Here is a 14,715-nt window from a genome sequence, read left to right as displayed (position 1 = left end):
AAGTGTGGGGGAAAAATTAGACAAGTATTTTATAATAGAGCATGCAGAGATAAATACAGTAAAAGAATGAGACTTTGCTTAATGAAGAGTCAAGTAAGAATGAGTTTAAGTTGATAGAGCTAGACATGATACCACCATTTTACATTGTTTATTTGCGATAATAAATAAACGTTTGTTCTCAAGAGCGTTGTTCTTTTAAAAAAAGATAAAAAATAATTACGATTAGATATAGCAGCTGCACAAGAGGATGAAAACCATGGAGTAGAATGAGGCTTGACTTGGAACTGACAAGAAGACATTCCTGCCTGAATCCAAGAGTTATGTAGAAGGCGCATTTTTCAGCTGAGAGAGAAAAGAAATCAACCCAAGGACTGTCACAAAGAAAATTACAAAAAGAATCCCAGTCAGCTTTAGGATAGAAGTAAGTAGTGCAATGACAGGGTGAGTACGAAAAGGAAGTACGAGATGAAAGATTTAAAGAGATTATTGCATGGTCAGAACCACCTAAAGGAGAATAAGTAGAAACTGAACACAAGCTAGGATCAAAGACCAGACATAAATCAAGGAGTGAAGGTAAATGATTAGGGTTGTCAAGAAAATGAGTCGCAAAGTTAACTTTGAGTTAGAGAAAGAGATTGAGAAATGCAGAAATTATGGGTTTTAGTGCCAGCAGGGTCAGTGGCATTAGAGCCAAGCCATTCAGTGTGATGAGCATTAAAGTCACTAATAACAGCAATTTTGGAAGAGGAGTAAGGAGAAAGGTCATGAATAATTTGATCAGATATTAGATCTAAAAGAATGCAGTCTTGAGAAGAAGGTCAACAATAAAGAACAAGAGAAAGGTGATAGAGTGAAGAGGTGCAAAGTAGAAGTACATAAAAGTATGGCCAAAGAATTCAAACCTAATTTCAGGACAAATAGGTGAATTGATGCCCCTAAGCCAACATGTGACTATTGGAGTCTTTGCGAATCAAAGGATAGTAACCATCAACACTGAGATCTGAAGAAGGAATAGCAGAATTTAAATTAGTCTCACTAAGAGCAAGCAAGTCTAGTGATTTTTTTGAAGAGGTAAGATTCATTTGATGAAAGGTTGAAGAGATTTGTTTGATGGAAAGTTAAAGAGATTCGTTTGATGGAAGGTTGAAGAGATTTATTTGATGAAAAGTTGCTTTATTTTAGGTACTAACTTTGAATCCCAGTGAATAAAAAAGTATGAGTCAACTAAATGTTTTTTATAATATCATCTGAAACTTGTTATTGTATTTTTTTATCTGACCTGCTCGCTGTGCTTTTTGAGATTTTAATCAAGTTGTAATCTTGTAATACTTTAGCTACAGCTAAAATGATCCCAGTTTTTTTCTCTATTTTTTTATTTATTTATTAATTTGTCAGAATATGTACAAGGTAAATTTATATTGAACATATTACTGACAGAACTTCTAGAAAATCACATTATCTTATTATGAAGCCTTTTACAATCTGTATAACAAAAAAAAGGTTACAATATTCTAATATTCTTCACAATCTATATAATAAATAAAATAAAGTATAAATAGAAAAAAAGTACAAAAAAATAGATACAGATATTTTGCGTTGAAAAAATATTTTCTTTTACTTTCCGTTTAAAAGAAAAATAAGACCATGTATAAGAAAAATCAAAAAAATTATTTTATTCCAAAGAGAAGGACCATGATAAGAAATACAAAAGTGGTCATTTTTAGATTGGCAAAATGGCTCTTCGATACTTTTACTGGCATGAAGATCAAAATATTAAAAATAATAAAATATTCAAAACATTTAGTTCATAAATATTCAAAACTTTCATTTCTTTAAGAAGTGGTGTTGAGTTTGAAAAACGATTTGCAAAAGTTAATTGTGCAAGCTGTGTGTTTCTGATGTTGATAGAGTGATTTAAGTTTGGTTTTGTGAGCGCTTCCCCACGTTATATTTGCATAATTTAAATGGCAATGAATAAAGGAATGATATAGCTGTGTTAATTGATGTTTATTTAATATGTCTAACTTTATATAGAACTCCAATGCTTTAAGCAATCTTTATGGAAATATTATCAATTTGTTGCCTCCAAGATAAGTTTTCGTCTGTTATGACTCCTAGGAATTTTTTAATTTTTTTCTTTTTATAAGACTGTACTGTCAATAGATAAGTCATGCAAGATATTTTGCATTTTCTTTTTTTTAGAAGTTGTATAAAAAAAGTATCCATTTTGTTTTATTGGTATTTAAAGATAATCTTTTCTTTTTTGAACCAATATGAAATTTTTTTAAGTTCATCAGTCATACTATAAAAAAGTATTTTTATATCTTCATGTAACTGAAATAAACTCGTATTGTCAGCAAAAATTATAGTTGTTAAATTAGAAGCTTTGTAAAGATCATTTATATATATTAAAAGTAAGGGTGGCCCAAATATGAATCCTTGGGGAATACCACATGTTATATTCGTTAATAATTGCGACAAAGATTCCTTATTATAATAAATTGTTTACAGTTACTGAGATAGCTTTTGAACCATTTTAGGTTTTTATCTCATATACCATAGCTTTTCAGCTTTTTCAATAAAATATGGTGATTAACAGTCAGGGGCGTGGTGGCTCTAAAAAGCCCATGCAGGTTTTTTATTAAAAGGCCTGTATATGCGGTATTTTACCATATATGCTTGATGTAAAGGCCCATACGAAAAAAAAGATTTATGGGTTCATAATTTTTCTTATGAAAAAAATATCATAATCTCTTAAAATATATCTACTTTGTTTTCAAAGCAATATTACTATTATGCAAAATACTAATATAATTGCGCTCAAAATTGAAGACTTAAAATCTAGGGATTAATAAAATTTAATTTGTGCAAATTTGTGGAATTTCTTTAAAATGTAGAAAAAATTAAAATTTGCCAAAAGGCCCATATTTAGATAAAAAAGTGAAAAGCCCATGCGGGAATCCCGCATAACCTCTGGGGCCACCACGCTTCTGTTAACAGTGTCAAAAGCTTTTGACAAATCAATAAATATGCCTTGTGTAAATTGAGAATTCTTAAAGAAGTCAGCGATGCTGCGCGTTACTTGGAGAGAAGCGTGTTCTGTAGAACTGTTTCTCCGAAATCCAAACAGATTTTTATAAAGAAGTTTATTGTCAATAAGATAAATGTACAATCTGTTATACATTTTCTTTCTAATATTTTTGAAAAGACTGGTAGAACTGAGATTGGTAGACGATAAGTTGTTACGTTTAGTTAGGGTCACCTGTTTTAAAGATTAGAATTATTTTTACTATTTACAAGTTATCTGGGAAAGATCCTTGAGTAATAGATGTTTTAAAAATTTTAAAGAGGATATCTTTAATCACATCAAGAGTCGATTATAATGTTCCCATTTATATCATTAGGCCCAGTTGCTTTATTTCTTTTTATTGCTTTATATGCTATTTCAAGTTCACTATATGTTAGGTTTGAAAAATTCAGAGTTGAATTTGTGAAATGAAATAAATTTCCTTCTAGTTATTTTCTACATAAGGAATTTTATTGTCTATTGTTGAAAAAAGCTTGTTAAATTCGGCAGCTATTTCATTTGAATTGTAAACTGTTTTGTTTTTCATTTTTATTGCAGCTAGCATAAAATTTGTGCATGTCTTATGTTTACCAGTAATTTCTTTCATTATTTGCCAAACTTGCTTTGAATTATATTTTTGTTTCATAAGCAAGTCCGAGTAGTAAATTTTTTTTGCTTTTTTCAGAGTTTTTTAAGTAGATTTTTATAAACTGTGTTAGTATTTTTATGCTTTTCTGATTTATTTTTTAGATATTTAACATAGAGCTTTTGCTTTATTTTTGAGGATTTTTTAATTCCTTTAGTTATCCAAGGACAAGATTGGTCTTTGGCATTAAGAATTATTTCACGTAATGGAAAGTTTGAGTTGTATATTTTATAAAAAGTTTTAAAAAAAGAGTTATAGATGAGGTTTATATTATTATTGAAATTTATATAGCTCCAGTCTTGATTCAAGAGTTGCTTTTTAAATAAATTTAGGTTAGTGTTGTTATAAACACGATTTTTAATTGTTATCTTTCCATGCATACTTGTTTTGCGGTTAGCGCTTATGCAGAAAAAAATAAAATAAATGATCAGAAACATCAGTTTTTATAATGTTTTTTTTAAGCGTTATATTATAAATATCATTGGTTAGAATATTGTCAATTAAAGAGGACAAATGATTTGTAATTCTAGTAGGTTTATCAATAATGGGTATTGTTCCTGTACAGAATAAATAATTGTAAAACTTTGTTATATTTTGTTTTTGATCATACTGGAAACAGTCTAAATTGATATCGCCCAGTATGTAATTTTTTTTTTTCTTTCTTGGATAGTTTTTTCTATTAAATTATCCATTAAATATTTGCTTAAGTACTCAGTTCTTCCAGTTGGAGGTTGATAGCAGCAGCTTATTAAAATAATTTTAGGTTAGAATTGTTTATTATTTCAACCATTAAAATCTCAATATTTTCATCAAAAACACTCATCTTACATCTAATATTATACACAATATTTTCTTTTGTGTAAAAAAAGTGCTCCTCCATGATTATTAACATTACGCTCTAAAAACACTGTATTAAAGCCTAGAAGATGGAGATTAGAGTTCGATTTAAAATCTTGTTCTGTGCACCAAGTTTCAGTTAAACAAATAACGTTATAAAAGTTTTCCGTTTTGCAAATCATATTAAAAAAGTTATCAAAAAAATTTTTTCAAACTTTTCATATTAATGTGGATTACGTTATAATAATCACGATTATCATCTTTTTTAAGAATGCTTTTAATTTTATCTGGATAAAAGAAAGAGCACTCAAATTCGGGTCCATTAATCTCATTAAAATAATTAATATCTGGATTCAATTTCTAAATAAAAAGTATTAGTTTGAAATAAATTCGATACTTTTTCAAAAGCATTCCTATAAGATGAATCTAAAAATTTATTCCTATAAAATGAGTTTTAAATGTTTTTGTAATTTTAAATATATGCAGAGGTTTTTATATATATATGTATATATGTACACACACATACCCACACTACATACATAACTAAATATAAACATATATATAAACATGTTTTTTAAATTAATAATTGACAATCTGATAGTCTTTTAAAAAGACTTTGTGATTATAAACCGTTTTGGAAAATTTAATTGAAGAATAGATTTCTTTAGCTTTAATAAATAACTGCTTGCGAATGTTTGTTGTTTGCTTACTGAAGTCTTCACTGATATATATTTTTTCATTTCATAACTTCTATTAAATGTTTATCCTATTTTTTGCTGTCTTTTATACTACTATAGTATTTATTATACTATTTATTATTTTTATTATATATTATTATTCATTATATATTATTATAGATATATAATAATATAAAATAAATTACTTTTGTCTTGTAGTTCTTATTTTGTTTAACCTAATTATTGCTATTTTAATTAATGCTGAGTTAAGAGATCTGTGATCTAATGATGTCACAAGAGATCTAACTATTGATGTCACAAGAGATCTAACTATTGATGTCACAAGAGATTTTTCTTATCAAACAGAGATGACAGTATATTAATAAAACTCGTAATTACTAATGTGCTAAGTTTTCACATTTATAATTTTCGGAATCATCAAATAAGTTAATTCTTAAAATAAACTGTATATATACTATTATTTCTGTATTATATATCAAAGTTAAAATCTTTTGCAAACTATAATATTTCATGTTCTGTAGGCTGACAGCATTAAAACTTCTCTAAGCAATGAATCTCTTATTCCTGGCAATTGGTGCAGATATATCGTTATTGGAAGGAATGCACAAAAATGGTTACAAAGCATGGGAACAGATGAATCTGGTTATAATTTTTTAAATAGTTACTAAATTTAAAATTATTTCATTTTTTATTATTACAATAATTTACAGATTATTATTTACTTATAATTTAATTATTTTGTAGTTAATAATTTTATTCAGTTATCTATTTTGTTCTAATATCTTTAGAAATAAATTTTAGTATATGATTAATTTATTATATAGTTAGAGATGCAGTTGGGGGAACGCAGCAGTGAGTTGGTGATGGAGTTAGGAGAATGCTGCAGTGATTTAGTGTTGCAGTTAGTGATGCAGTTAGGAGAATGTTGCAGTGAAAATTTTAAAATACTTAATAAAAATATAAAAAGTCTTTAAGCAATGTTTATATTCATATTTTTATACGTTTATTGATAAGAAGATATTATTATTACGTTATTTTTACGCTATAAGCAATTTGCTTTTGCATTCCATTTCATGGTTAATTAGCAGTTATTTATTAAATAATTTAATTTAACCATAAATTATCTTCAATTTTTTTTTATGTAAATGGTTAAAAAAAATCTTTAAATAAAGTATTAATACATGATCAGTTTTTGATCGCCATCAGATCATTTATATTTGTGTCTTAACTATCATATCATTTATATTTGTGTCTTAAGTATCATAATTAATCTTATTATTTGGATTTGGTCTTTTTTTTTAAATCAGAGTCTATCGCAAAATCTATTTAAATCAAAATATATTTATATTAGAATATGATTTAATTATTTTGTCTCTCGGTTTTCTTTTGCTTAATAATAATGCTTTTATCTTATTCTCTTATTATTATCTTATTCATATATATGACATTATAAAGTAATTAAAGCAGTTTTTGCAAACAAGTGTCTTTGTTGGCATTTCCATTTGGACAGACTCCAAAGTTATAATAGCTCACAACTTTTAATTGTAAAAGGTGTTTTTCTGATCAGGACCAAATATATTTATTGTAATATCACCATTATATTTATTGTAATATCACCATTATATTTATTGTAATATCACCATTATATTTATTGTAATATCACCATTATATTTATTGTAACCATAGGAACCATTAGGAAGATTCAAGTTTATTCTTTTTACTCTTATACAGAGTTAAATTTTTTTTTTTTTTTAAATTCACCTCCTTAAGGCCCAGAAGGCCACTACAAACGAGGAGGCTACTTAATTGTGGTTATAACCCTCTCTCAACTCTATCTCACTCCGAAACACGAAACTTGATGAAAAAGGCCGCTGCGCAGAGAAACAAGTTGAGCGCGGTACTACCAGGGATGTGGTGGGAATCGAACTCGGAACCTCTCCCTTATGAAGCGAGCGCTCTACCACTACACCACTACCGCATAGTAGTGGTGTAGTGGTGATATTTAGTTCTTCCTAGTTATTTTTTATAGTTCCTCGTAGTTACTTTATATAATTCCTCTTAGTCATTTTATATAGATGCACCTAGTTACTTTATATATATCCTCCTATCATTTTATATAATTCCTCCTAGTTTATATAGTTCCTACTAGTTACTTACAATATAGTTCATCCCAATTATCTTACTGTAGCTAAGGAGCCCACCTAAAACTCATTATTTTCAGTAAAAGTGCTCAATATGGCAATGATGTTTATCTGACTTGCTCAACAACGTGCAACGTGCTCAATACAACATGTTGCATAATAATATTGCATAATACAACATGTTGCGTAATAATATTGCATAATACAGCATGTTGCATAATAAGTAGAGCAAATAATATAACGACAAATAAATATCTAGTTTGATATATTTAACCACTTAACGAATTTGCTCGACATATGTCGAGCAAACTTTTTTAGCCAAAAAAAATTTGCTCGAGATATGTCGAGCATTACCAAAAATTGGTATACTTTGAGAGCTAGCTCGCTATATGTCGAGCAAAGCTTCTGATTGGTTATTATGATATCTGATGCGCTTCCTGTACGATAAACTCTTCTTTTTATGACTGCCACGCGCCAGTGTTTACACATGGGCGGTTGGAAGTGCATTGCATTGTTTCGTGACTTTTTTTTAAGTGATTGATAATTTTGCATGAATTATCTGTTGCGTAACCTGCATTGTTGAATTATTTGTGCCCATTTTTTGTGTTACTTATAAATATGATGGATTCCGACAGTGACGAAGGAAGTTTATTGGGCGATACCGACTCAGTTCATGTTAGTTCGTCTGACGATGAGAGGAGTGATTCCAGTGACAGTGAAGGTTTCTCAGACGATGATTCTGAAGAAGATGAGCCTACGCTTGCAGACGTGCGTGCATGGCAAATTGAACCTCAACCAACGATACCTCATCCTAGGTTTCCATTTGTTTTCGGCAACCAAAATATTCCTGCTGATGGAAATGCATTAGACTTTTTGAATTTATATTTTGACGATGAACTAATCAATATTATTGTCACTGAAACAAATCGGTATGCATTGCAGAAAGGCGATAGAGATTTTCCTAATACCAATGCAAGGGAGATTCGTGTATTTCTCGCACTCGTAATGTTGCAAGGCAACATCACGAATGCGATAATACACGATAGTAATAAATGATACGATAATACGATAGTAATAAATATACGATAATACGATAGTAATAAAATCATAAATTTATAAATTTATTGAAATCAACTTTATATTTTATTGTTTAGAAATAGAGGAAATTAAGTTTGCAACTAGGTTCACTTCAATTTTTCAAGAATTTTGCAAGAATTTTATGCAGTATTGCAATGCTCGACATATGTCGAGCAAGTTTTCAAAGGTCAATTAGGAAGGTCATAAATTATTAAATATATTAAAATTTATTAATTATTATTATTTTCCTTTTTTGCATGGTTAAAACAGTAAAATCAATTAAAAAAAAAAATAGATTTGTTTTTGACACACTTTTAAAAATTAATAGGTTCGTTAAGTGGTTAATAACGTATCTTAAAATTTTATGTACTAACAATTATTAGATGTTATAAACCATAAAAAATCATAACAACAAAAAAGATATACAAAAGAATACTATGGAATGGCTGCTTTTATGACATTAAAATTTTTAGTTGAAAATTTGTTTTTATGGCAGCACTTTGTTTCATTTATCATATAAGTTCAATGGTGATGTAATAATGTGATATTTTTTCATCGAGTATAAGTTACAAGATTTATGGTTTTGCTTGGTCAAGTATAATCGTATAAAGTAAAATGAATTTTTAATATAGATATAAATCTTATTGTCCATTTAAGAACAATATTAATATGTTTGTCTTGTCAAATTCCAATTGATCCAATCAAATTGTCAAAAAACAGTTTTAATTATCAATAAGAAATATTTATGGTACAATTTTCCTACTTGTGTTCATAAAGGGTTAGCTAACGGAGCTCAAATCATGATTGATTTAATTTTGCCGGTTGGAACTTTTGGCAAAAATGCTGGAGAAAGTCTTTGCAAATGTCATAGAAAAGATCGTATGGATCATGCAAGAAAAATCTCAAGAATTAACAACTTGACTGATGTTTTTTGTTGATGTTTAGAAAAATCAGATTATATTCACAGTATTATTTTGAAAAGTTGTTTGTATGTAAATCAGTACCACCAGAATAGGTGTTGCAACTTTTACTGATTGAAAATTGCACAAAAAGTAAGGATGTTAATGATGAGGTTTTACCTGAACTAATTGATGTTTATCGACAATAAGATTGCGTTGATATAGAAGCTGATAGCAGTTTATCCGATAGCGTATAAATGCTCAGCTATAACTACAAAATTTACTTTTAATTAAAATAATTTGAAACCATTATAGCTCAATGATATCAGTGCTTCTATTTTGCATGTTTTTTCTTATTCCGCAAGTCTCCTTACTTGGGGAAAACCTCTTTTGTATTTTTTTTTAAAAATCAATTTTTTTGATTATATTTTTAATCTAGTAATTTTATTTTATGTATGTCAAGGAATATATGAGAAATAAAATTGGAGCATCATTTTTAGCACTGAATGGAAATGACTATCATGTTTTATGTAAGAAAAAATAAAAAAATTCAATTGAAGCAGAAACATTTTTAAATTGAAAATAGATATTCTTGGGCGGGTCCGGTAGTTGTTCTTGGGCGGGTCCGGGTGGCAAAAAAACCTATATTGGATTAAAAGAAGAATTGTCGAAGTTTATCCATTTGTATTCAGATTTTTACAGAAACATAATGAATTTAATAAAAGTCGCATTCAAACATGCTATTATTTCCAAGTCTGAAAAGTTATCTTTCTCTGCATTTTTACGGCATGAAATGTAATTTTATGAATAATTTAACAATAAACTCTGAAAGCCTGTTTAATATTCTTCCGATTGATATATAATATATGAATTTCGCAGGTGCAGTTTAAGAAAAAAAATAAAAGTTTGAAATCATTGCTTTTTCACTAAGTAGTTGTTCTTTAAAAAATGGTAACTTTGAGCATCTGCGGGTAAGCGCTAAGTGGTTAAAAAAATAAATTCTTTCAGAACATGAAAATATAACTAATTTGCAACAATCTTGAATTAATGGTATTTTTTGATTATTTCAAACCACTGTGTACTGAAATAAGGATACTTTGTTTTTTTATTTTTCTTTTTTTTACTTTTTTTTTTTCTGAAAAAACTGTTTGAGTTTAAGTCAACATTTTTAAAGTTTAAGTATGCAAAATTTATTAGGGCAGTGCCAATCTTAATATGCAAAATTAACAATATATATATATATATATATATATATATATATATATATATATATATATATATATATATATATATATATATATATATATATATATATATATGTATATATATATATATTCATATATATGTATATATGTATATATATATGTATATATATATATATATATATTGCTCTGTTCTTTTAAGAACATTGAGCACTCTGTTGTGTAGAATACTTTTTAAAGTTGTTTAAATATATATATATATATATATATATATATATATATATATATATATATATATATATATATATATATATATATATATATATATATATATATATATATATATATATATATATATACATATATATATATGTATATATATATATATTCATATATATGTATATATATATATATGTGTGTATATGTATATATATATATATATTTTTTTTTTTTTTTTTAAACATCTTCGCTTCCAACAAGGCTGCAAGCAGCCACTAATTAAAGTTGGAAGTTACTGTAAGAGAAAAGATGAAGATTGTAGAGCAAGATAACGATTGACGGACGATTTAAAAGATTGCAAATTATATGAATCAGGAAAGCAAGATAAAGGAAGCGAATTCCAAAGAGCTGATGTTCGAGGAAAAAACTAGACGAAGCGTTTTTGGAGCACTTAGGAACAGTCACAGAAAAAGGATTACACTTAATTGAATGACGAGTAACACGAGAATAAATTTGAGCAGATGGCACAAGAGACACTAGCTCTTAAGAGCAGTGCCCATTATAGTATATGTAGAAAAGAGAAAGAGAAGCAACATTACGACAATTTGATAATGGTTGAAGGTTGGCTGCAAGAGCAGGTCCAACTATGTTTACAATGCGTTTTTGCACCTTGTCTAAAAGAGAAGAGGGCATCATTAGAAGATCCGCCCCAGATATGGCAACAGTATTCCATACAAGGCCGGATTTGAGATTTATAGAGATAGAGAATAGAATCCAGAGTAAGAAAGTGGCGAGCTCGATAAAGAGATACAACCTTAGCAGATGCTAATTTTGCAACCGATTTGATATATGGTTTCCAAGAAAGATTGGAAGTAAGAGTTAATCCTAGAAGATGAAGAGTAGATGACTCATCGAGTAAACCAGCATTATTAAATATAGGAAGATCTAACTTATTGCAATAACGATTGGCTGAAAAAAATTGGGTTTTATCTGAATTAAAGTTCACCAGCCACTGTGAGCCCCATGCTGTAGCAGAAGTGAGATCCTTTTCAAGCTCAAATGCCCCCTCCAAGCAATCAGCGGGTGTTGGTTTCTTATCACGACTTGAATAAATGGTAGTATCATCAGCAAACAATGCCACCTTGAATGTGAGAATATATGGAAGATCATTAATGTAAATTAAAAAGAGTATAGGGCCAAGGATAGAACCTTGAGGAACCCCTGAAGTTACAGAATAAGAAGAAGAGTGTTGTCCATCGAGGACAACTTTTATGCTACGATTGGAAAGGAAGGACTCAATGATCTTAAAGATGTTGCCGGATACACCATAAGAAGAAAGCTTATGGAGAAGACCAGCATGCCAAACTTTATCAAACGCTTTTGAAATGTCAAGAGCGATGGCCTTAACCTCTCCACCTTCATCTAATGCACGATAAAACCTGTCAGTTATTACTGTTAGCAAATCAGCTGTAGAACGAGAAGATCGAAATCCTTATTGATGGTCAGAAAGTAAGTTATTAGATTCAAGGTGAGAAATTACGTGTTTGTTGATTAAAGATTCAAAAACATTGCTTATGATAGGAAGAAAACTTATGGGACGGTAGTTAGATGAATCAGATCACTCTCCAGAATTTTTGAAGATAGGGATAACAGAAGCGGCTTTCCAGCAGGCTGGAAAACAAGACTCTGATAAGCAGTTGTTGAATAGTTTTGAGAGTATAGACGACAGCTCCGGAGAACACTTCTGCAAGACAATAACAGGTATGTTGTCTGGGCCACAAGCTGTAGAAGGGTCTAGGCAGGAAATCACTTTAGATACAGATGCTGGAGTGATATGAATGTCAAGCAATGGATCAACCTGCTTGTTGGCAATATCAGGTAGAAAGCAATTAGTGAAATCAAGAGATGATATTGATGAAAAGTTTTTAGCAAACAGTTCGGCTTTGTCTTTTGGTGAGGTGACAAAGTCTGAACCATACAAGAGAGGTGGAATTATAGATTTGCCCTTCTTATTGATATTATTAAAGATTCTCCAGAAGTCACGAGAGCCTAATTTTTGAGATGAGATACGAGATTTCATGACCTGGGAATAGCGGGTTCACTAGAGCCAAGCCATTCAGAGTGGTGAGCATTAAAGTCACCGACAACAACTATATTAGCTGATGGATAAAGAGAGAGGGCTTGGTCAATATGATCAGAAATAACATCAAAAAGAGTGCAGTCTTGAGATGAAGGAGAGCGATATAGAACAAAGAGAAAGACAATAGAGTGAAGTGGTGCTAAACGAAAGCACATGAAAGAATAGTCTGTGGATTCAAACCTAGTTTCACGACAAACAGGTGAATTCTTACGAATGTAAATGCCCAGGCCAAGCATGTGACTATTGGAGTCTTTACGAATCAGAGGAAGATAACCATCAACACTAAGATCACAAGATGAGACAGCCGAACTCAAATTAGTCTCACAAAGAGCAAGTAGGTCTGGTGAATTTTGCAAGATATAAGACTCAACAGAAGAAAAGTTACTTCGAAGACCACGAATATTAGTGAATGATAGGTTTAGAGAACTTGGTGATGATGATGGTTTTTTGTGTTTTACAGTTTTTGGTACTTTATTCATTTTTAAATTAGATTGAAGAACTTGACTCAAAGCATAGATTGTACTCAGAACACCGTTTAATAGCCCAAGCAATTGCCTCATTACTACTAATAAACCCTAAGCCGTAACAAAGGGCTCCAAATGTGGCCTCCGCAATGCACACCAAAAGTACAAACAGGGACACCATCCATGCGCAACATGGCACTGTTAATACTTTGATATTTTTCAGCTGTTGATGGAATCAGCCTCTCTGAGAGCTACCACAGAGTTCGGGAAACCTGACTACCAGCCGGCCTCAGAACCATAAAACTTAGTTTTAGAGCTGTACCGTCATAAGGAGATAATAAAATGAGTTGCCTAGTCATAAAAACAGTGACACAAGCAAACCCATGCATTGAGTCAAGAAGATCCAGCATTCAACATCCTAAACTGGAAACAATGTATTAAAAATACATCTGCGCCAGCCTAATAGATGAAGAAGGGGTGCGAGGCTGGTCAACAGATAGAATCTGTTTACCCCTTAAGTCTTTGCCTAGGAGGCCTTCTACAAGACAGTAGCTGGGTGCATATAACATCTGCCCAAGATGAGTATTTTTATCGAGACACCATCTCTAGCCTTTACTCAACCAAGAGCCCCAAGGCAGGGGGTGTTTTAAATCGGAGTTGGCATCTCCTAGCCTTTGCCTAAAAAGGCTAGGAGATGCCAGGATAACCTGATCTGACAAGGATATATATACATATATATATATATATATATATGTATATATATATATATATATATATATATATATAATATATATATATATAATATATATATATATATATATATATATATATATATATATATATATATATATATATATATATATATATATATATATATATATATATATATATATATATATATATATATTAGGGTGATTCAGATTGTAATTGAAAAAAAAAATTCACAAAAAGCATTCTCCTTAAGGTTGCCTGTGTTCCTTTATCACCTAGGATCATGTGTACCAAAAATTAGACTAAAAGAAGCAACTTTAGTGGTTGCCATGTTTTATAAGATGAAATAACCATTGGTGAAATTTTGTGATTCTCTCAAATTTTGCAAATTTGTTTTTTTATCTATATATATATATATATATATATATATATATATATATATATATATATATATATATATATATATATATATATATATAACAATATATTTTGAATAGAAATTAATATGGCAACCACTAGATCTTCTGCTGTGGTGTGACTTGTTGGTAAACCTTACACAAACTCTGTCGACTGCCAAACTTCCTTCAAGAGGGGATGTTCTTTGGAGGTTGCTC

The 14,715-nt window shown here is 29.6% G+C and overlaps 1 protein-coding gene across 1 annotated transcript in view; it reads left to right on the top strand.

The window, feature by feature from the left end:
* The window catches only part of LOC100199152 (KICSTOR complex protein SZT2), a 225,030-nt gene that overhangs the window by 160,221 nt on the left and 50,094 nt on the right, over positions 1-14,715 (top strand). The window contains exon 43 of the mRNA XM_065806194.1: positions 5,770-5,890. Within this exon, the coding sequence (XP_065662266.1) occupies positions 5,770-5,890 (121 nt within the window). The remainder of the gene's footprint in view (positions 1-5,769; positions 5,891-14,715) is intronic.

This window comes from Hydra vulgaris, chromosome 09 (genome assembly GCF_038396675.1).
Source record: "Hydra vulgaris chromosome 09, alternate assembly HydraT2T_AEP".
NCBI classification, from domain to species: domain Eukaryota; kingdom Metazoa; phylum Cnidaria; class Hydrozoa; order Anthoathecata; family Hydridae; genus Hydra; species Hydra vulgaris.
Note: the sequence above shows the minus strand (reverse complement) of the source record. Positions and strands in the feature narration are given on the sequence as shown.